General features: G+C 42.3%; 7 protein-coding genes across 7 annotated transcripts; 3 read left to right on the top strand and 4 right to left on the bottom strand. All coding sequences in view use genetic code 12, as the record gives it.

The window, feature by feature from the left end:
• Positions 1–77: 77 nt before the first annotated feature.
• Positions 78–677, top strand: FOB63_003065 (uncharacterized protein; the record flags this gene model as incomplete). Its single annotated transcript, XM_002615846.1, has 1 exon — positions 78–677. The coding sequence occupies one exon, from the start codon at positions 78–80 to the stop codon at positions 675–677; it is 600 nt and encodes a 199-aa protein (XP_002615892.1).
• A 36-nt stretch (positions 678–713) lies between these two features.
• Positions 714–4,574, bottom strand: TSC11 (TORC2 complex subunit; the record flags this gene model as incomplete). The annotated part of the gene is made up of 1 exon (XM_002615847.1): positions 714–4,574. One exon carries the CDS (start codon positions 4,572–4,574, stop codon positions 714–716), a length of 3,861 nt encoding a protein of 1,286 aa, XP_002615893.1.
• Positions 4,575–5,878: 1,304 nt separating this feature from the next.
• Positions 5,879–7,093, top strand: FOB63_003063 (uncharacterized protein; the record flags this gene model as incomplete). Its single annotated transcript, XM_002615848.1, has 1 exon — positions 5,879–7,093. The coding sequence occupies one exon, from the start codon at positions 5,879–5,881 to the stop codon at positions 7,091–7,093; it is 1,215 nt and encodes a 404-aa protein (XP_002615894.1).
• A 201-nt stretch (positions 7,094–7,294) lies between these two features.
• On the bottom strand, positions 7,295–8,152 carry IMP4 (snoRNA-binding rRNA-processing protein; the record flags this gene model as incomplete). The annotated part of the gene is made up of 1 exon (XM_002615849.1): positions 7,295–8,152. One exon carries the CDS (start codon positions 8,150–8,152, stop codon positions 7,295–7,297), a length of 858 nt encoding a protein of 285 aa, XP_002615895.1.
• Positions 8,153–8,482: 330 nt separating this feature from the next.
• Positions 8,483–11,383, bottom strand: TRK1 (Trk1p; the record flags this gene model as incomplete). The annotated part of the gene is made up of 1 exon (XM_002615850.2): positions 8,483–11,383. The coding sequence occupies one exon, from the start codon at positions 11,381–11,383 to the stop codon at positions 8,483–8,485; it is 2,901 nt and encodes a 966-aa protein (XP_002615896.2).
• A 2,972-nt stretch (positions 11,384–14,355) lies between these two features.
• URA2 (bifunctional carbamoylphosphate synthetase/aspartate transcarbamylase) lies at positions 14,356–20,979 on the top strand (the record flags this gene model as incomplete). The annotated part of the gene is made up of 1 exon (XM_002615851.2): positions 14,356–20,979. One exon carries the CDS (start codon positions 14,356–14,358, stop codon positions 20,977–20,979), a length of 6,624 nt encoding a protein of 2,207 aa, XP_002615897.2.
• A 993-nt stretch (positions 20,980–21,972) lies between these two features.
• Positions 21,973–23,424, bottom strand: SPT10 (Spt10p; the record flags this gene model as incomplete). Its single annotated transcript, XM_002615853.1, has 1 exon — positions 21,973–23,424. The coding sequence occupies one exon, from the start codon at positions 23,422–23,424 to the stop codon at positions 21,973–21,975; it is 1,452 nt and encodes a 483-aa protein (XP_002615899.1).
• Between the last annotated feature and the right edge of the window lie 356 nt (positions 23,425–23,780).

The following is a 23,780-nucleotide window of genomic DNA, read 5'->3' as shown; positions in this document are numbered from 1 at the left end:
CACACCCGTACATCTAGTGTGTCAACCACCTTATCGAATTCTCAAGATACTCACTTACAACTATACATACACCTGTCATGGATACACCTACTACACATGAACTAGGGACGACTGCTTTGCAGTCAACAAATGAGGACTTTGAAGATCAAGACTACAGCAAAATTTATGAACAGCTTCAGGAGAAGTTCAACAATGAGTTCGCAATGTCACAAAAGCTTTTCATCACTGAAAAGACTCAAAGACAAGCCTTGTACTATTACAAGAGACGAAACGATGCTATATTAGATCTCCTTGCGGATCTAGAAGATGATGATCCTGTTAATGTTCCATCTCCAGTTGATAAAGATCGAGTAGCGCATTTGATGTCGCTTTCTCCCGCTCTCGCCAATACTTTAACTCCGTTGCATCAAATATTATCATCAGAAGATCCCACGCTGATAACAGTCAAAGAGCTGTTACATACAGACTTGCCTGTTTATGAGATGATACCTGACTTGGCAAACGATGAACTAGATACCGTCGAGGTTAATCCTGAAGAAACTGACATGTGGATCAGACGAAATTATGCACATTTAGTTATTTCGAAGTTTAAACCTTTGGAAGTAAGAGGCAAAGATGTGCGTGAATATATAGATGCGTCAAGTTTGGGTGCTAAGAAGAAGAAGAAGACTGCTTAGACGGTTGGCGGCAGCTTTACGCGTTCATATCCATACCTATTTACTTGCTTTGTTGGAAGACGCCTTGCGATCGCGTTTCAGCAACCCTTCTAAAATCCTTGAAGTGTTGAATAATCCAAAGAGAATAGCTCGGGTTCGGAACTTAAACTTACCCTTGTCCACGAGTCGGATTACCTTAAGAAAGAGATTTATGTCGCTGAACACCTGTGGGTTCTCTCTCTTGATACGATTCAACTCTTTGGTTGCCTTCCTTTCCACTCTCCCTAACACAGAACTGAGATGATTTATCAAACTCAAGATTCTATCGTCCAACTCTGCATATGTATCGAAACTGATCTCATCAGTTAGGGAAAATCGCAGATAATTTCCTATTGCTTCGTGCCCACCGAATAGTGTATAGTAGCTGGCATCTTGATACGGATTCAATGTTTCAACACCAAAAATATCCTCGTTTTCCATCGTATTTGGGTAGGCTAATGACACTTGCTTGCCCTTGTTCAGTAGATCTAATGATACCCATTGTAAATCATCAAGAATTTCAGCGCCCTCCGAAGTAGATCCGATTTTCCCCAATTGATAGAAAGCCAAACCTCGAAGCTGCCAGACAGATGAGTTTAGGAAAAGTAAGTGAATCGTTTCAACCACATGTTCGTTTTGTGGGTTTAGAGCATGCATAGGATCAAGAATTTGTATACCATAGTTGGCTGATGCAATTTCGCCAAAAATCCACAAATACTGCTTCAACCGCCGTAACAAATATTCTTCCTCTTCCTGGTCTTCTAATTCTAATATGTCCAAAAGATCAGATTCCCTCGTCTGATAGTTGACCTGAGAATCGGTACCTTGAAAAGGATAGGATAAGTGGTCCAACTCTTCTTCTTGCAGCGTTAATGATGGACTATCTTCAATTGCATTCTCTGGCATCATTGTGTCAATAGTGTCGTTAGACAATGCTTCTTGCTCAACATTAAGTAAATTCAATTTTCGGCAAATAAATTTCATTTTGTGAATAGAATCATCAATATGGTGTCTTCGTGAGTTGAAAAAATTGTAACCATCTTCTGTCGCCAATAAATACTTGAAAAAATGATGAAGATCATACTCATAAACAGAGTGCGATTGCGGACGAAGTTCGTAAAAGGGAAAGAAATGGCTTCTCAAAGATGATTCAATTAGGCAAAGATACTCAAGTGTCTGTAATTTTTCAACACTTTCATTGAAGCATGTCTCAATGAACCCATTTTTATACAAGAAACGGAAACCATTCGATGTGTTGCAAAAATTGAATAATAAGAGTCTACCTTCGAAAGAATTTGAAAGTATTTCAATTGGAGGGCTGAACCCAATGAATACGTCAATTCTATCAAGATTGTCTCGAACAAGGTAATACTCATGCAACATTTTGACAGACATTTTAGAAACAGTTTCTGTTTCATCGTATATCAAAGTGCACAAATTGCTAATCACCATTTCCTCACATTCAGGATTTAAAAATAGCTTCTTTAGAACATTTTCAAGCGCAAACAATTTAACAGCAGGATTTGCTACTGTAAATACTTTTGAAAGAAGCAAACGCAATGGACTCTTCTTAGCAAAGTCTAAACTGGATAGCAAAGAGAATATTAAATAGTTGCTTTCTTCACTCTCACTGCTTCCTTCAATGATGTTGTTCAATAGTTGAAGCATTTGCCAGTGTTCAATTATACGAAGCCCATATGTGTTACTCGAAAAGACTCCAATGAATTTGATATATCCAACACTCAATGAGTCTTCTAACCGACGCTTCGAAAGAATGGCTTCTTTAGCGCTTATTCCACTGTAAGGGTCCACTTGAGCAAGAATCTCTGCAATTTGGGGAAGAAGCTTGTTATGCAATAAAAATCTGAATCCTTCTTCGAAGGTTAATAGTGATTCCAACATCTGACAACCAACTGTTATCAATTTCTTCGGAAATTTTAGCTTAGGGAATTTGTGAGACGCATGGGCAGGCAAATTGCTGAAACGGAATTTGAATGGTCTATAAAATAATGTGAGTGCTTTCATGAACTTGGGGAACTTTTCTTGTAGCTCAGAGAAGCGTTTTGGGTTACGAAGAGGGCCTTGGAAAAGTTGTGAAATCACTGTCCAGTTCCATTCTTCGAATTCTTTCGCAACGAGAACTTTTGTTTTTGATATCATTGACTTGAATGTGATGTCATCGATGATATAGCGTGATTGAATGTTAATAGTTTTCATAAGGTCTTTCACGTCGCTTGCTTTCTTGTCATCTTTGCCTTGATGTTGCAACCTCGTGGCAACCTCGATTTGTGCCATTGTCGAAATAGACATGGGTTTGGAAAATGCCTTGAGTACATTCTCATTATAGAACGACTTCGGTAGAAGATTGATGGAAAGTTGAAGGACATTGGTGAGAAGGTAGCATGCTTTGTTGGATATTTCTTCATTTCGGTTCTCGTCAATAATGTCTATTAGTAAAGGAATCAAATCGCAGTTGAGTAGAACCTTGCAAAGAAGGCCCTGGTAATGAGAAACAATTGAAGATTCAAATTTTCCAGGCGGTAGCTCTCTGTAACCTTTATTACTGGAATTCAGATCTATGTTAGCATCATTCATAAAGATGTTATAAAAGTCAGAAATGAATTCTCCAAAAACTGAATTTTCAAACCAGGGAAGAGACCTAATATGAAGTACATCCATTAGAAGGTCCATGATGATTTCTCGTAGCTTATCATTTCTCTTTTTTAGGTTCTCTAAGAGTTCTTTGAGTACTTGGAATTTATCCCTAGAGAAACAAATCATGCCTGTCCAAGTTTTCAAAACCATGGACAAAAGAAAAGATGTCTTTAAAGCGCGGTTATAATACTTTTTGGTATTGGGAATCTTGTCGCTGTCGTCATCTTCAAAAGTCGAATAAACTGAGATCAACGAGTCAAGATCGAACCCGTTGCGGAAGAAAAGACGAGAATTAGGATGGTCCAAAAGTGTTAGTATGGCCACCATGCATGATGCAGCGATATCTGAAGGCCCGTTGATGAGAAGATTTATGAGAAGGCGAAGTCCGCCGCCGTGGAATACAATATCCGGTTTGCTCACAGATATTTCACACACTGTTTCAATGCACATCCGAACAAACATAGATGATACATGAGGCTCAAGGTCTGGCTGGTCTGCCGAAGGCTGTATATCTTCGTTTTCATGTTCCACTAAAGCTACGAGAGCCTTGACCACACCAATAGAGATATAATTTGTTCCTTTAGGAATCTCAATAAATTCTCGAATCAACTTTAGTGCTTCTTGCTTTTCAAGAAAAGGTGTCGGCGTAGATAGGGTGATGATAAGAAAAATGAGAATCTTAGCCTTGACCAAATAAAGCACAGAGTCTTCGCCCGCGATGCAATGTCGGAGAACACGGTACGCGGCACATCGAAGTAGCGAATTGGTGTGGTATAACATGAAGTTTATTTTTGTCATGACATTTTGGATGATAATTTCTTCTCGGAGAGACGGGTTCTCTTTTAATAGATTCACCAACTGATTACTTTTTGTGATTAAAAGCCGGACATCCTCCTTGTCGCGTATGGAAATGCTCTGTAAGATGTCACTGAAAACCCATGTGGCTGTTTCCCAATTCCCATCTTCTTTATATTGTTCGCCAACCGGGGGCCGGCGCAGTGATCTGGATTTCTCGATGGAACTGATATTGAAGCTATCTAACGTATATGACCGAGAACGCGACGTCGGAGTAGAGGATAGAATCCCTAGGCCATCGGGAACTTCTGATGATTCTGATGAGAACCCATTCGGCGCAAATTCTGGTTGCATTGAAGATGGCCGGGTGGAGTAGTTAGTCTTGGGCTGATAAAGGTGACTGCACGCGAATATTCCTGTTTGGTGCATACGCAAAAACTAACATTCGCACTCGCTACAATAGTATGGAGAAGGAAAACAAACACACATAAATTAGGCAAACACAGAAGCCACACGGAAACATTGAGAGAGAAATGGATTTAAATGCACCAGTAGAACCATTTTGATCCTATAATAAGGTAGCGGCATCCTTCTATCAACACCAAAGTATCAACAAAATGTCACAATTACTGTGGTGAATGGCTAATAGTAAGAAAGTAGGCGATAGAATTTTCCTCGGCGAATAAATTACAATTCCGGTTACTCCGTTTCAAACGAAGCATAAGTTCGCGAGCTTTCGCAAATAAATTACGTCTATCAAAAGATAGGCGAGTGATCATAGATCGGGCAATTCCAATCGGGGCAGCAATCCAATTGGGATTATGCCATTTGCATGGGCTTGTCACATGTGGCAGCATTATGAGCTCAACCTTAAACTGTACCAGGAGCCAATCACATCCGTGACTGGCTTGCTATATGCCGGAGTGTAATATCCTTTGTACAAGCCATCGCATGGGGGGTAAAGGTCATGAGGCACCAAAATGTCATAAATTTACCCCTCCCTCAAGCGTGTCGAAAGTGCAAGGATCGCTCGCAATGTTATGGTCACAGAGAGACGTATAGACAGGGGAAGGAGAAGAACGACAAGAAAAATTTGGGGCCTTGCGACATTTAATTGAGACATCCGTACACCACGAACATCAAAGTTTTGATTCGGCCCGAGGCGTCTCCACCCGGTTTAATAGCACCTAAAGACAGCCGCAAGATACCTGGTAGTTGCAATGTAGGTCCAATGTCATTTTCACCTCCACGCCGAAGAATTCCCAACATTAATTTCTGTTTTCGTAAATTGGAAGTCCTTGCGGCTTTCTGGCTCCCCGCATTGGGTGCAGGTCTATCACCACAATTTCATTTTGCCGTGGTCATGTATGCCGTTTTGGATGTTATCTTTGACCGCTGATTACATAAGCTACGGTATGCCTACCCAGCAGCATCCTCATAGATTTATCTAATCTCCACCAGACCCACTTCTCTTACTTTTTGAATTGCGTTTGTTTCTGTTGTCTTTTTCTTCTTTCTGTTTCTAGCATTCATCCCTGGTTGTTGTTGCAATACAGTTCCGCTTTAAGCCAAAAAAATCCCCAGCCTTTTTTCGTCGTTCATCTGGTTCTCTAATCTGCGGATTCATCTTTTCGAATTGACTTTTCCCAGTCTTCCCTCATTTTTCTTCTGTTTGAGCTTTATTTGACCCTTCCATATTCAAGGAATCTACTGCTTTAAAGTTTGCTGTGGAAATGACCCTTTTTCATCACAATGAAAGTGGCTCCTCTGCGACCCCTAACAAGAGTGCTACCCAAAACAAAAGGCGCATGTCGTTGTTTTCCTTTGGATCTTCGGCGAAAAATTCATCTTCTCGTCCTTCAACCCTGCCTAACTCATCGACAGTTGAAGTTGACGATTCCAGACTTCCTTCTACTTCGCCCAGAAGTGGCTCGGCATCTGCGGGATTCCCGAATAAAGAAGATCAAGCAAGTTCTTTCACGGGCTCTCCAGTAGCAGAATCGTGTCCTTTGTCAGAGAGAGCAGGATCTGACATTTTTGAAAGATCAGTGCAAGATTTGTCTGGGCTGGTGAAACAAGAAGATTACATCCCCCCTGCTTTGGATGCTACGGCTGAGATTTTGGGCGACAAGGATACAGACTTGGATGAAGTGGAGATGATCTTCTCCAACAGAAGAAACTCTTCTGTTCTTGGTTTGAACATGGCTTTAGGCCGCTCTTATACGCCTCTGAGGAAAAACAGTGTTTACTCTGTGAACCAGCATGGGAACAGCAGTAAACTCAATTCAATGTCGTCGTTGTCTAACCAGCCTCAGTCGCCTGTCTCCCCACCCAAGTTGGTGAGTTCCAAATCGTCAGTATCCTTTTATTCCTACGCAGACATGATTAATAGCGATGAATTTTCTCGCAGACCATCCATCATGCATTCTTATAGCCACGGAGTAGTCCCCACTTTGGGACGCAAAATGAGTGTCGCTTCCAATCACTCGACATCCTCTGTTGGAAACCAAAATAGCCCAAATAATGGGGCCCTCAACCTTAACACTGGGTCAATAAGTGCTAGCAACAGCCCCATCTCAACCCAAAGCAACAGTCTTCCGTTTAACAAACTTTCTAGAAAATTGACTCTGAATTCAGTTGGCTCTGCGCAATCTCAGTCGCAGTCGTCTAAGCAGATTCATAGAGAGCGTGTCAATCAAGCAAACCAACAAAGGCTCGCTTCGAAGGCCAATGAAAAAGAGTATAGAAGCTTGAATAAGTTTCTCATCAGCCCTGAGTCGTCTGATTCAGAAGAGCAGGACGTTTATTATCCCGCGGAAGCCAGGTCAGAAACTTGTCGCAAAAAATCTCTCTCATCCAACAGCTCGGCTAAGGATAGTGAAAGTTTGGTTTCTTTCTCAGCAGGTGACCGTATTAGACAATGTACTACTGAGATCAGTGGACACTGAGTGGATCTCGTGTTATGCTCTGGCTGGAAGAGATAAGTAAAGGGTTTTCCATAATTCTTTTCTTCTGTGTTTCTTCTTAATCTTTATTATGGGTTGGCCCTCCGTGGTTACACCTAGTGTATTTTAGTTAGTGTTTAAGGACAGTTCGATTTGTTGGAACAAAATCTGTCGATTTTTGCGTAAAAATATTCATTACCTAATCTACTCAGCCAAATAGTTCTTTCTGTTTGCTGTTCTGACAAACCTTCTGACCTTCCACTCAACATCGGCATCCTTATTGTCAATCAAGCCCAATCTCAATTCATAGAGCTTCATTTCGAATCTTGGTCCAACTTCACTCAACTCCACGCCGTCTTTGGTTTTCACATAAACGTGGTGTCTGACACTAATGAAATCATCATTGTTGATGAATGTGATAACTCTTGAACTATCCTTTTTCGCCCCTGGTGGAAACAAATGCTTTAAAATTTTTACCACTCTCTGCCCCAATCTTGTGGTAAAGTTCTCAAAAATTAAATGCGGATAAACTTCTGAAATATTACCAATGTTGGGCAAATCATGTCTCAATTTGACGTTATGCAAAGTGAAAATGGCAGATGGACCGTGGGGAAAATGTGAGACAGTCAAAGATGTGGGAACACCTCTGTGTTCGTGAAGAACGATCAAGTCGTTGATTGCGGCTCTCGCACAAGACTTCACCAACTCAGGAATAATATAGTTACCTCTATTTAGCTTCATGGAGTTTGGGAACATCAACTTGATCTCTTTCGAGAACTGTAGCAACTTCACAGACGGGTTTCTAGATGTAGTAACAATTATTCTTGGGTCATTCACACCACTGAGTGCCAGGTATTCGTCATCAATTTCAGCTTGTTCACTTTCGTCAAAACGAAAGTTTTTGTGAAGTTCAACGTCTTCACTAAGTTCTTTAGAAAGAGGTTTTCCAGACGCGAGTGCTGCCTTCAATTTTTGTCTTTTCTCAAGCTGAGCTTGCTCTTGTAGCTCAAGAGATTTTTTGTATAGGTATTCTCTTCTCTCTCTGGCTTGTCTTCTAATCATGGTCGAATGTAGAATAAAGAGTACACTTATTTTTTTTGTTAGTTGAGTTGCAGGATCTCATCGCGATAGTCGCCTTATCTGAAGGAGAAGTATCCTATGAAAAACTACAGTCTACATGAACTACAAACCAAGAAACCTTCGAAGTGATTTGTTTCTTTGGCTCTACTTCTTCTTTTAAGCAATTCTTCTTTCCTCGTTTATTAGAACTATGCGCAACAGAAGTTCGAAAATAGAGAAGAGCGCACATGTCGAATTCATACTCCTTACGGTATACCCTACTAAAATGTATTTATCAGCTATTATATTCCGATTATGACTAATATTATTATGCTATCGACTCAGACGTGGGTAATTGTTCATTTCGTAAAAGTCTTCTGGTAACTTTGTTGGAGCAGGGAAAAGTGAGTTTTTTCGGTATGCAGCGGCTTTTCGCGTGATTGTTTTCCTCAAACCGTTGAGTCTATCAATAGTAGACGCATCGTTATTGGAGTGAGTGGATATGGAGTCAACTCTTTGAGTTCTTTGTGCGTGTGTCTCTTGCATCATGTCTCTTCTCTGCATATCAGCATCGGGAAGCATAATAGCTCTATCCAAGGAATAAGGTAATCCTCTATGTCTACCTCTAATCATCATTGCCACTATAACAAGTTTAGAAATAGTGGTGAACTCGTGTGATAATGATTGATCGATGTTAGGATACCCCAATGAAAGACCCACTGTACCGTATGCAGAAATGATTTCAAAAAGAATCGTGAACACCGTAAATCGATAATCATTTCTCTTAAGTTTGCCGCCCTCAGCAATGCAAATAATAAAGAGACCCAAGAAAATATACCACAAGTCAAAGGATAATTGATTTCTTAAGTGTGAACCGATAAAATTCTTAGGTGTCTCTTCTGTTGCATCTTCATCACGAGCAGTTGCATAGATACCCAATGATTGTTCTTCGTAGACGTTAGTTCTTCTGATCGAAATGGCCAAAGGAAGCACCGAGATGTACATCATGATCATATAACTGACTTGAATGGATGGATGCAACTGAGATAAATCAACAACGGAAAAGCCAGCGGTTCTGGTACTGAAAGCTTGGAAAAGGCCGTCCAAGACTCTCAAGCCCTTCGGAATTGGCGACAAATATTCGCTGCCAAAGTCCAAAACGATAAAAAGAATCAAGTCTGTCGCATTGAGCACCACCAAAATAAAAAGCAACCACCACGTTGGAATAGATGGGAATAAAAGAGTAAAACACCGTCTTGGATGGTCCAAAAGAAACCCCAAAGATTCCTTAAGCAATGACATGGGTCTTGCAAATTTGAACATAATCCAAATTATGAATCTCAAAATGATGGGGAAACCAGTGTTCCCGATAACGACAAAAAATGAGCATATGACCAATATATAGATGGACCTGCTGTATGTCATCATGGAATTGGGAGTGAGTGTGAGTCCCAAGTCGTTGAAAGATGATTGAGCTGTAAAAAAACCCCACCAAACAGGAGAGAACCCGAGTTCCCTCATTTTAACTGCATAGCCCTTGGCCACTTTGATAAAGCCAACAAATAAGCAGAATGCAACAATATGGAACCCTATGTAGAAGACGACCAATATTTTAATCAACAACTTGATAGCACGATACTCAACACCACCAAGTTCCTCCTTTTGTTCCTCCGTTAAATGCACAAATGTAGAGTTTCTTCCAATGGTGGGAATCCAAGATAAATAATTGGCGCTCATAACATGGCGTAAATGTTCACCTTCGCTCAAAGATGGCTCTTCGTCATCGGTATCAACATTCAGGCATTCGTCTGTCCCTTGCGTGTGATGACGCAGAAGAGTTGGTGTTCTCCATCTGCTGAGTCTCCGAGACCTCGTTTTCCTTGGCCGAGGGTGACGTTCGGGTGCTGCGGCAAACTTCAAATGGGAAGTGTCTTTAGGCCCAATACTGTCTGATTTTTGATCAACTTCATCATCATCCTCATCATCATTTGCTGAAGTCTCAGAGAAAACAGAATAATTTTCCGCGTTGTGATCCGTCTCTGCATCATTATCGGTATCCAAAACATCATCAATGAAGCCTGATCTTCGGCGGTTGTCCTCATCTTCGCTGTCAATGGATTCGTTTTCGTTTAAAGAGTTCAGAGAAAATCTTCTTCGAATTCCTGAGCTGCTATTTCGTCTGATAGTTTCCCAAGTGTGTTTTTTGCGTAAGTTCTTCACACCCCACTTTCTGCGTTTCTTAGGAGTAGAAGACTTCTTTATGTAAATGGGTGTGTTGTTATCCCTCTCAATCTCCTTGGGAGATTTTATCACCAACACATCATCCTCAGCTGCACTATCCAGTCGATTGTTTTGAAGCATAGCAATTGACTTGTACATGTCCGATGGATCAAATTCCTTTCGTCTTTTCAGGGGATGAGGAAGATCTCCGAACTTGATTTTGTCTTTGTTCTCGTCAATATGGGCAGGTATGGGCTCAGCCAACAGAGCTGGGTCACTTGGTTGACTATACATCGTCGATTGACCATTAGTCTCCTCAGGAGTCAGGGCCGAAGTCTTTTGAGGAGACGATTCAAGATGATCGACGGGAGTGGGCGTACGTTCAATATCAATTGCCTCTACCTCAGAAACATCTTCGGGTTGTGTGGTAGGAACATGCACAGGACTAGTTGTCTTTTCCCTTTGCGCCACATCTTCGTTGCGAAAACGTCCTTCTTGGTACCCCAAATTCAGATTATTGACGGTGTTTACCAAAGTCGGATCGATCGAAGTTGTTCGCGCCATAGATGTAGCACTACGCCTCATTCTGTGGTCGAGTTTCGAAGTTTCCTTTATGTTATCAAAGTGTCTTTCAAACCAATAGAGACGCAAAAACAAAAGCGACAGGTGGATGAATATGGGAGTCGTGAGTGTCGTGATTATGTAAACTAAAATCTGTTGCAGGAGCTTCAACTCATTAAGGTTGATTGTGTTCAAGCCAGCCTGAGTACACGCTCCACTCATAAGGAATAAGATGTCGATGTACTCGAAGTTTGAAATAGGATACAGAATCACCGATGAAATGAACACCATGGATATAATGTAAACATAATGGGCGGTACGGAAGTTAGGAACAACTTTGCGGACGTATGGATGAAGAGCACCGGAGATCTTGCCGATGATGTTTCGTAGAGTGTGGCCGAAGGTAGTTCCTACCACCTCTTTTCTGAACTTCCTTATAGACTTTAGACCCATTTAGGTTCGTCAACAGAAAAAGGCATGGACCCGTAAGCAAGGATTCAGGTATTAAAGTAATTATTCCACAATGAGATGGGCTTGATTCTTCAGAGGAGGATAATCTTGAACAAAGTCTGTATTGACGATTATTACCTTTTCATAAATTAGGCGCTCATGCAGGCCACCCATGGTTCTAGGGTGGCTTTGCAGACTAGCGATTAAGTTCCTACAGAAGTTTGCTTTGCATTATTTTGCAAACTAATGAAGAAGTTTGGAGCTGTAATGTAAGTTAGTGTCTGGTTCTTTTTCTCTGGTTAGACGGTATTTGCATTTCTTTCAATTTTACTACTCCGAAATTATTTTTTTTTTTTTTTTTTTTTTTTTTTTGACAGCATGGTTCGCAAGAGTCTTCCCTCGCATCGTTTTTGGCAATGTTTCGTCAAAAATTCTTAATACCTTTTAGACGATACTGGATGTTTTATTGAACGATAAACCAAGGAAACAGGTTAGTTCTGACTCATTACTGTCTCATTTTGTCCTTGAATATTTCAGCACTGCCTCATGACACCCTATTCCCAACTGCGCTTCGTGAAGAATAGAGTCGTACCCCTAAAATCTTCCACACCGAAAGTAAATGAAATGTGTAATTCAAATGCTCCAATTGATATATTTATATTTATTTAAGTTCATATTATCCTTCAACTTTTTAAGTTTGTTCTATTTCTTTTTTTGATTCCATTGCTTTCCGTTAACACACCTTGAATCTATAGGTTCTTCGTCCACAATATTGCTTTAAAGGGATGGTGCCGGTCTTCTTCGAGTAATTTTGAGATGTCATGTAATGAAACTTAAAACCCATATCTAAGAAAGCTCCTTTACAGCCCTCTCAACTGTTACGTCATCAGTGAACAAGGAAAGCCATCACATCATTATCAGGCAACTTTAATCTGCTTTCTAACAAAATAGCTCAACTACACTTGTTTCAAATACATGTTCATCAATTAGGTAACTAGTTATTCTGAACATTAAAATGAGAAACTGACACTTGTTTATTGTTGAAGTACTTCAAATTTTCTCTAATTACAATATAAAACTATTCCTTTCAAGAAATGGAGAATAGAAATGCTTTAAAGATTGAAAATCAGGGACAAAAAGAATTCAGAAGTATTCTTCACTAATTTCTTCTGCGAATGCATGACATATGCTTAGGTGATTATCGCACTTTTTTTGAGTAGTGACAACGCTGTACGAAATTGAAGAATACACACTTATCGACGTTTTAACAACAATTCATGCTAGTCATCCACATCAAATCAGCAAAAGAGTACCCATAGAAGAATGATATAGTGTAGGCATGCATGCCAACGACTTTAGAATGTGCAGGCTGAACTTTCTTTCCCCGCTAGTAAATAGTTCGTTCTGCTACTTGAGAGTAGCCTTAACTGAGAATTCGTCTTCTACATTTTTGTTTACTAGTCTTCAGTACGATTCGTTAAATCTTTAAATCATGCAGAATTTTGGCTAGTTGATTGTGTATTGCGGTCATTCACCAAACGGTTGAATAAAAGGCGTCGGCAGTAACGACATTTGCTCTCAAGTATATATGCTCATTAGTAGATTGTAAGCAATGATGTTGAAACTAAACGACTCAAATCACGTCGTGGAAAAGGCGTGAACGTTTTTTTTGACACCAGAATTTGATTGGTTTTTTTTTTTGGTCTGGTTGCAACCTCTTACGTAGCCAAAGCACAAAGATAGCTTTGAAACATTCAAGTTCTACAATTTCTCTCTGTTAACTGCAGAAGTTTTTGTTGGTTGACTCTACTGTTTTAGTTTTATTTCTCTCGTCGTCTTTGAATGAATTAGCCGATCTTTCGAAGATTGAGTCTTGATAGTTGTGTAAAATTACCATATCTTACGGAAACCACAGTAATTAAAAGCCGCTCCTCGCTTAAAGTTCGTAGACACCTTGTCGGTTGGTGTGATTGAAATTTTCTATATCAGACATCAGCAGCAATATTGGGCTGTTGCCCCAGTCAAACGCAATACCGATGACATCGAAAAACCGGTCCTTTACATAAATGCGGGCGTTTGTAGGTAACGAAAGTTCATCGTGTGCCATTAATGATATGGTACTTTTAAAAGCGCATCATATTTCAGGCTTTTTTCAAATGTAGAAAATAAAATGTGGCAACCCGGACGCTTCCTTAAATGTTCTTCCACATCTGGTGCAAATGTCTTCAATTTCGTTGTCCAGGACACTATGAACGTAGCATGCAAGAGTCATTACGTAGAACCGAAATCGTGCATCTGAACATTGGGCACGTGACTATACTACCATTTGCTTCTAAATTACGAGGGCGAAGGCGACAACGGTTGCCCCGGATCTCCGCGATGAGCGACGAAAAATTTTACGCGCAAAGACTATATATACCTCTAGCCTCTGCGCCTGTGTCGAGATCCTTTATTTTCCTTCCTCTCCTTCCTTCTTCCTCCTTCTCAACAATAGGCAATCTTCCTCTTTGCTGTTCTTTGAACCACCCAATTATTCGTCTCCCGAATATTGATGTATGTTTCAAACCACGCAAGAGCCAGAGCTGTTGTTGAGAGAATGGAAGAATGGGTGAAATACCCACCGTAACTCTCTTGCAGTTGTGACTCTTGTAGCTTTTTTTTTTGGTTGTTGTTCCAGTGTGCAAAAACTTGGTATCTTTACATTGCAGTCAGGAAGGATTTTGTTCTAATGGATGTTAATCCATGGATATTAGACATCTCTGACTCCATCAGTTGGCGCACTTTTCCTTTTTTTTGCGATGCCCAGACTTGCACACTACGCATTTCTTCCATTAGTTCATCTTACTAACCACCAGCTCTCTTGTCAACTTTAAAAAAAAAGTATTGATTGCATTCCCCCCACGCTCTCAGTACTGGTTATTCTTTATCAAACCACTTAACTAATCCCGTTTACGTTTTCAAGAGAAGTTTCAAAGATGGCTAGATTGTCTGCTCCAATTTCCCCTCCAATGGAATCTACCGGTGACCGGTTGATGACTTTGGAAACCCAAGACGGCCATGCCTTGCAAGGTTACTCTTTTGGTGCCCCAGTCTCTGCTGCCGGTGAAGTTGTTTTCCAGACCGGAATGGTGGGTTACCCTGAATCCATCACCGACCCTTCCTATGAGGGTCAAATTTTGGTGATCACCTACCCACTTGTGGGTAACTATGGTGTTCCCGACCGTAACTTGAAGTGTGACATTGTTGAGGAGTTGCCAAAGTACTTCGAGTCGAACAGAATTCATATTGCTGGTTTGGTTGTTGCTCACTACACCGAGGAGTACTCTCACTACTTGGCCACTTCCTCTTTGGGTCAATGGTTGCAGAAGGAGGGTATTCCTGCCATGTATGGTGTTGATACCAGAGGTTTGACCAAAAAGTTGAGAACTGAGGGTTCTACCTTGGGTAGAATGGCCATCCAATCTGCAAACTCTAAGCATGATGAAGTTGTGGGCCAAGAAAACTGGGCCCCATTCTTTGACGTTCCCCAATGGGACGATCCAAACGTTAAAAACTTGGTGGCAAAGGTTTCGACCAAAGAACCAGTTTTGTACAAGCCAAAGACCAATGTCAAGACCGACAAGAATGGTAAGCCCATTCGTATTGTTGCTGTGGACGTTGGTATGAAGTACAACCAAATCCGTTGTTTTGTCGCCAGAGGCGTTGAATTGAAGGTTGTGCCTTTTGATTACGACTACACCAATGAAGAATACGATGGTTTGTTTGTCTCCAATGGCCCAGGTGATCCACAAGTGATGACAGATGCTGTTTCCAGATTGGAAAAAGTGATGAAAGAAGGAAAGACTCCAGTCTTCGGTATTTGTTTGGGTCACCAGTTGTTGGCTAGAGCTACTGGTGCTTCTACTTTGAAGTTGAAGTTTGGTAACCGTGGACACAACATTCCATGTACTTCTACCATCTCGGGAAGATGCTACATTACTTCGCAAAACCACGGTTTCGCAGTTGATTCCAAGACTTTGGCCGACGGCTGGAAAGAATTGTTCGTCAACGCCAACGACGGCTCCAATGAAGGTATTTACCACGAGTCGAAGCCTTTCTTCTCCGTGCAATTCCACCCTGAATCCACCCCTGGCCCAAGAGATACCGAATTTTTGTTCGACGTCTTCATTAATGCAGTTGTTGACTTCAAGAATACCGGAGTTTACAAGCCTGTGCAATTCCCAGGTGGCTTGCTTGCAGACAACAGAGCTGCTCATCCAAGAGAAAATGTCAAGAAGGTTCTTGTCTTGGGTTCGGGTGGTTTGTCTATTGGTCAAGCTGGTGAGTTCGACTACTCTGGTTCTCAAGCCATCAAGGCTTTGAAGGAGGAAGGTATCTACACTGTTTTGATTAACCCCAACATCGCTACTATCCAAACATCCAAGGGTTTGGCTGACAAGGTTTACTTTTTGCCTGTCAACCCTGAGTTTGTGAGAAAGGTGATTGAGCATGAACGTCCAGACGGTATCTACTGTACTTTTGGTGGTCAAACTGCTTTGAGTGTTGGTATCGCCTTGAAGGACGAGTTTGAATCCTTGGGTGTCAAGGTCTTGGGTACTCCAATCGACACAATCATTACCACTGAGGACAGAGAATTGTTCGCTAGTGCTATGGAGGAAATCAACGAAAAGTGTGCCAGATCTGAGGCCTGCTCTACTGTTGAAGAAGCTGTTAATGCCGCAAATGCCATTGGTTACCCATTGATCGTTAGAGCTGCTTACGCCTTGGGTGGTTTGGGCTCTGGTTTCGCTGACAATGAAGCAGAGTTGGTAGCCTTGTGTCAAAAGGCTTTTGCTACATCTCCTCAGGTTCTTGTTGAAAGATCCATGAAGGGTTGGAAGGAAGTTGAATACGAAGTCGTTCGTGATGCTTTTGATAACTGTATCACTGTTTGTAACATGGAGAACTTTGATCCTTTGGGTATCCACACTGGTGACTCTATTGTGGTCGCTCCATCTCAAACTTTGTCGGACGAGGACTACAACATGTTGAGAACTACTGCTGTTAACGTTATCAGACACTTGGGTGTGGTTGGTGAATGTAACATTCAGTATGCTTTGAACCCATTCTCCAAAGAGTACTGCATTATCGAAGTTAATGCTAGATTGTCTCGTTCTTCTGCTTTGGCCTCTAAGGCTACTGGTTACCCATTGGCTTACACTGCTGCTAAGTTGGGTTTGAACATCCCATTGAACGAGATCAAGAACTCTGTTACCAAGTCTACTTGTGCATGTTTCGAACCTTCCTTGGATTACGTTGTCGTTAAAATTCCAAGATGGGATTTGAAGAAGTTCACCAGAGTTTCTTCCTTGTTGTCTTCTTCCATGAAATCCGTCGGTGAAGTCATGTCCATTGGCAGAACTTTCGAAGAAGCCATTCAAAAGGCAATCAGATCCACCGATTACCAAAACTTGGGTTTCAACTCTACTGCCGCTTTGATGTCTATTGACATTGACACTGAATTGCAAACACCTTCCGACCAACGTTTGTTTGCTATTGCCAACGCTTTGACTGATGGTTACAGTGTTGACAAGGTTTGGCAATTGACTAACATTGACAAATGGTTCTTGAACAAATTGGACGGTTTGATCAAGTTTGGTAAGAAGATCGCCGACTTTGGCTCTAAAGAAAAATTGCCAGTCCCAGTGTTGAGACAAGCTAAGCAATTGGGATTCGAGGACAGACAAATTGCCAAGTTCTTGGACTCTAACGAAGTTGCCATCAGAAGAATGAGAAAGGAAGCTGGTGTCATCCCATTTGTGAAACAGATTGATACTGTTGCTGCTGAGTTCCCAGCCTTCACAAACTACTTGTATGTGACTTACAACGCTGACTCTTCCGATGTGGACTTCGAGGACCACGGTGTTATTGTTTTGGGTTCTGGTGTTTACAGAATCGGATCTTCCGTCGAGTTCGATTGGTGTGCTGTCAGAGCCATCAGAACTTTGAGAGAAAACAAGATTAAGACGATCATGATCAACTACAACCCAGAAACCGTTTCTACTGATTACGACGAGGCAGACAGATTGTACTTCGAAACTATCAACTTGGAAAGAGTGTTAGATATTTATGACTTGGAACAATCTTCTGGTGTTGTGATTTCTATGGGAGGTCAAACCTCTAACAACATCGCCTTGACTTTGCACCGTCAAAACGTTAAAATCTTTGGTACCTCTCCAGAAATGATCGACTCTGCTGAGAACAGATATAAATTCTCCAGAATGTTGGACAAGATTGGTGTCGACCAGCCTGCTTGGAAAGAATTGACTTCCATTGCTGATGCAGAAGAGTTTGCTGAAAAGGTTACCTACCCAGTGTTGGTCCGTCCATCGTACGTCTTGTCCGGTGCTGCCATGAACACCGTTTACTCTAAGGCTGATTTGGCTTCCTACTTGTCGCAGGCTGTGGATGTTTCTCCAGACTACCCAGTTGTTATCACCAAGTACATTGAGAACGCCAAAGAAATCGAGATGGACGCTGTCGCCAAGGACGGTCAAATGATCATGCATGTTGTTTCTGAACACGTCGAAAATGCCGGTGTTCACTCCGGTGATGCTACTCTTATCGTTCCTCCTCAAGACTTGGATCCAGAAACTGTCCGCAGAATTGTTGAAGCTACTGCTAAGATCGGAAAGGCCTTGGACATCACTGGTCCTTACAACATTCAATTCATTGCTAAGGACAATGACATTAAGGTCATCGAATGTAACGTGCGTGCATCTCGTTCTTTCCCATTCATTTCCAAGGTTGTCGGAACCGACTTGATCGAAATGGCTACGAAGGCCATCATGGACCTTCCAGTAACTCCATACCCAGGAAAGAAATTGCCTGAGGATTACTGTGCTGTCAAGGTTCCACAATTTTCTTTCTCGAGATTGGCTGGTGCTGACCCAATTTTGGGTGTCGAGATGGCTTCTACTGGTGAAGTGGCCACTTTCGGAAGAAACAAGTACGAGGCTTACTTAAAATCGTTGATTTCCACCGGATTCAAGTTGCCAAAGAAGAACATTTTGTTCTCTATTGGTTCATACAAGGAGAAACAAGAGTTGTTGCCTTCCATTAAGAAATTGCACGAGTTGGGCTACACTTTGTTTGCCACAGCTGGTACTGCTGATTTCATCAAGGAGCACGACATTCCCGTCCGCTACTTGGAAGTGTTGAAAGACAGCGATGACCAAAAATCCGAGTACTCGTTGACTCAACACTTGGCTAACAACTTGATCGACTTATACATCAACTTGCCATCTTCGAACAGATTCCGTCGTCCAGCATCTTACATGTCCAAGGGATACGAATCTCGTCGTATGGCTGTCGACTACTCTGTGCCATTGGTGACTAACGTCAAGTGTGCTAAGTTGTTGGTTGAAGCATTGGCTAGAAACATCTCTTTGGATGTCAGCAACAACGATGCTCAAACCTCACACGACACGGCCGAGTTGCCAGGTTTGGTGAACATCACATCGTTTGTTCCATCTTTGAACGACTTTGAGGCTACCACCAAGGCTTCCTTGGCTGCCGGTTTCACCTTCAACTCTTTCTTGCCTCAAACTGTGGCTGGATCAACTGTTGTGGACGTTGAATCTTTGGCTGATGCTCTTGAGTTGGCTTCCGAGTCGGCATACACTGACTATTCGTTGTCAATTTCGGGATCAGCCACCAACGCCGAGGAAGCTGCTTCAGCTGCTAACGCTGGCTCTTTGTTCTTACCTTTCAACGAGCTTGCAAACTCCAAGGTTTCTGCTGTTTCGGCTCACTTTGCTTCTTGGCCTGCTTCCAAGCCAATGATCACCGACGCAAAAGCTACGGATTTGGCTTCGGTTTTGTTGTTGGCTTCTTTGCACAACAGATCCATCCATATCACTGGTGTTTCTAGCGAAGAGGACTTGGAATTGATCAAGATGGCCAAGGCTAAGGATTTGCAAGTGACATGTGACGTTGCCGTTTATTCTTTGTTCTTGTCTAAAAACAACTACCCACAATTCAACTTCTTGCCTTCTCAAGAGGACCAAGATGCCTTGTGGGCCGGTTTGGAACACATCGACTGCTTCTCTGTTGGTGTCTTGCCTTATTTGGTTGCCAAGGGATTGGGCCACGATATTACACCTGGTTTGGGTTTGAAGGAGACTTTGCCATTGTTGTTTTCTGCTGTCAAAGAAGGAAAACTCACTACAGAAGACATTATTCTCCGCTTGCATAACAATCCAATCAAGATACTCAACCTTCCTAAGCAAGATGCATCTGTTGAGGTTGATATTGATAGAGTTGTGACCGTGAACGAGACAGTTTCGACTATTTTCAAGAATATGACTTTGCAAGGTTACATTGAGCGTGTCTCTTACCATGGGGAAACAGTTTGCTTAGATGGTGCTGTTTTGACAACTGACACCAGAGGTGAGAACGGTGCAATTGCTAGAGACCGTTTTGGTTCGATCACTTCCATCCCACAATCGCCAGCCTTGGGCAAGAAAACTAGAATGTCTTTCAGCGAAGGTCGTCGTCCATCTTTCTTGAAGGAGAGAGAGCAACATCCAGCTGCTGAGTTGGAAAAATTGGGCTCGAAATTGGTCTCCCAACCACCAGCAGGTAACTTGTCAGATTCCAATGCTTTAATCAACTATATCAGACACCACAACGTTTTCTTGCGCAACTCGGTTTTGTCTGTTAAGGATTTCACAAGAGCAGACATGCACAGCTTGTTTACCGTCGCTCAAGAAATGAGATTAGCTGTCGAAAGACAGGGAGTCTTGGACTTGTTGAGGGGTCGTTTGTTGGCTACAATGTTCTACGAGCCATCGACCAGAACTTCTTCTTCTTTTGACGCTGCTATGCAGAGATTGGGAGGTAGAGTTGTTGCTGTGGCCGCTGGTTCATCTTCTGTCAAGAAGGGTGAGACCTTGCAAGACACCATTCGGACATTGGCTTGCTACTCTGACGCTATCGTGTTGAGACACCCAGAGGAAGAGTCTGCAGAAATTGCTGCTAAATATTCGCCAGTTCCAATTATCAACGGTGGTAACGGAACCAAGGAACACCCAACCCAGGCTTTGTTGGACTTGTTCACCATCAGAGAAGAGTTGGGTACTGTGAATGGTATCACTGTCACCTTCATGGGTGACTTGAAATATGGCAGACCAGTGCACTCATTGTTGTACTTGTTGCGTCAATACCACGTGAGAGTGCAATTGGTTGCTCCAAAGGAATTGGCGTTGCCTTCCAGCCTTAGAGATATGTTGGTGGAAAACAACATGTTGGCTTCGGAAACTCAAGAGTTGACACCAGAAATTATTGCTAAGTCCGACGTCTTGTACTGTACTAGAGTACAGGAAGAACGCTTCCAAGACAGAGAGCAATACTTGAGATTGAAGGACACTTACGTGGTGGACAACAAGATCTTGTCGCATGCTAAGCAACATATGTGCGTGATGCACCCATTGCCTAGAACATCGGAGATCAAGGAAGAAGTGGACTTTGATCAAAGAGCTGCATACTTCAGACAAATGAGATACGGATTATACGTGAGAATGGCCTTGTTGGCTATGGTCATCGGTGTGGACTTTTAAACAGAACAGCTCCCGTTTGGGGGAATGGGAGCCTTCTACATAGTAAAATAAAGTTCTATATTTATACGAGGTAGTCTAAACTATGATTTTTGAGGGACAAAAAATCTGTCGACTGTGTGACGCTATGGAGAAAGAAATCTTGAATCAACGTGTTTTGTTTTCAGATGCTTCTGTATTAAAGTACTTAAAGAAAGACAGGTTTACTCATCCATGATGATGAATATGAAATAGTACAAAGTGGGCACATTGCTGATCAGTTTAACCTGTTAACAATATGAACTTTGGACAATATATTTGAGATATGTGAACAGTAAATAAGACGAATAGATTGAATGGGTGTAGATTAATTTACGCGTTGTCCTTGATCACAGGGAACGGAAATCATGATTGAGCAAACCTACCACACGTTCAGAGAACAGCGAGGACAGTGTAAATGCATGCTGTCTCAGATTTCTATTGACTTGAACTAGTAATTTCGATATTGGGTAGGTGAGCTACAGAGAACTTGTACTGTGATCAAAAGTTGTGTCAGGCTTCATCTTGAGACAGCACTTACTTCTTTGTCATTAACGCCAATCAGTTTCTATTGTTTTCCTGCAACCCAGAAGCTAAACACCGGTTAAAAGCCACGACGAGATTTCAACAACGCAATTATGGTTGGGGGCACTGATCCTATCATATATTGGGTGGTCCGGATAAAGCTTTTCTGAAATACAAAATGCCACAAGGTGAAGCGACACTTGAGTTGTCCTAGGTGCAATGCCAGCCCAGTCAGATTTTGCTATTGAAGGCTGAGTCTGAAACTTGGCTCATAAGAGATTACTTCAGTCATGCAAGAAGTATGAAAGGGCCAAAAGGCTGTCCGCTTAAGATCGTATCTTGCGCAGCAAACTGCTGTTGAACTAAAGAAAACTTCAAAAAAAAAATATTGGTATTGTCCGATTACCAAGTATCTATGCACCGTAAACTGAAGCCCGTGATTCATACCAATATCTAGTCATTCTTGAAAAACATATTCGTCACGTCACCATTGGTGTCCTTCCGCCGCTCCTGCTCGTCATCATTGTGTACCAACGCTCGTGCTATCTCAATCTCGTCACCCCCAGAATTATGATCAAACACAGACACATCGGGATCTACCGGTACATGTTCACGCCCATTGCGTTCCTTGTAGTGGTAGTCACCAGAGTAGAACTGGTTCGCATGATTTCCCACTGCACCTGCTGCCACTGCTGCATATGTGGGCGGCGAACTATGATCACGTCGAGGGGGCTGTCTCTTTTGTGCAGCCTCCACAACAGCCATCAAACCGTCATCCAAACCCAAGTCGTGCGGAAGCAAGTCACCTCTACCGGTTAAGTGGAGCATATCATCATTTTGACGCACATTAGGCCGCAGAGGTTTTGCTGCAGGGGGTCTCTCTGTCCTCTTTGGCCGCTTCATGTGTACTTCTTCTTTAGCAGACTCACTGCATGTGACGCAGTTCTTAATGGCGGCAGACACTGTATCTTTTATTCGTGTCCAGTGGTATTTTTCTGTCACAGCAGCTGTGGTTTTATTAATCCCGCCGTGGTTGGCCATGTGGAGCTCCGTGCAAATTTGGAGTTGACGAACAGGGTCACTCACTACCTCACGATCGCGAAGTTTAAGCTTCCCGTCCTCGATACGGTAATGCGAAGCCGATGACCGGAGCCGCAGCTTCTCCAGACGATCTGACATAGCCGGGTACTTTCCTGTTTCCAAGTAAAAACGGATGCGATCAAAGCGATATGCGCCCATGGACGAATCTGATACGGTCACCAACTCGCGGCCATAGATGATTGCATCTACAGCAGTATCGTGGCCCTTCAAAATACCTGCCGACTTGACTCGGCCAATTCGTTTAAAGTTGAGCAGCTCCCAAATTCGCCGAGCAGGCACGTTCGTCTCAAAAACCAAGTTGAAAACACAATACGTGTAACCGAGACGCGGCGCCCATTGCAAAAAACAATCTGTCAAAGTACGCCCAATCCCCTTGCCCCTAATACCAGCATTGACCAAAAAGCCCGCTGTACATACGTGAGAAGCTCTACCAGGGTAGTTGGGCTTGATGAAGAATGTTCCAAGACAGTACTTTTCCCACTGTTTGGGGCCCTCCAACGTTGGCGCGTCACCCAAGACCATAACACCTGCAAACGCCCCGAACCAGTAGTTTTGAAAAGCATCAATATGCAACGTGTCAAAAAACGCAAACGTGTCTCCACGCTCCACTTCCATGTTGAACTCATCACAAAGAAATGCTAAAAGCCCAGGCGGAAGCTCGCTTGGACTTTGGATCGGATAGATAGTAGCGGTTGTTTCGCCATCTTTAAGAAGAACTGTATATCGTTCAACAGCTGAAACAGGCGAGTAGTCGAGCTGCGGCCGATAATGAGCAGGCAGAATCACGTCGTCAAACTCGGGCATGGATGTATATCGTGGTCCGAGTGTATATCGTGGGATAAAAAGTGCGCGCACGTGAGATGGGCACGAAGACCTGTGGATTGGTAATGAGCCAAATTCATTTTCGATTTGCTATAAGTTTCAAAAAAAATAACTGTTTTCAAATTTCCGTTTGCGAAAACCATACTCTGTTAAAATCTGCCTAGATAGATGATATAAAGAAATAAACAATGCGAGTATGGATTTGGGACATCTGCGGGCTTTTGTACATTCGCAACCACCAAGCCTAACAGCTTAAGTTGACTTTGGTTTTTTTTGTCAACTTGAATTATGGTCCTATTTTTTAGTATAGGTGTCAGTCTATCTAACTAAAGATTACG

Source organism: Clavispora lusitaniae (assembly GCF_014636115.1).
Source record: "Clavispora lusitaniae strain FDAARGOS_655 chromosome Unknown tig00000105_pilon, whole genome shotgun sequence".
Lineage (NCBI taxonomy): Eukaryota > Fungi > Ascomycota > Pichiomycetes > Serinales > Metschnikowiaceae > Clavispora > Clavispora lusitaniae.
Note: the sequence above shows the minus strand (reverse complement) of the source record. Positions and strands in the feature narration are given on the sequence as shown.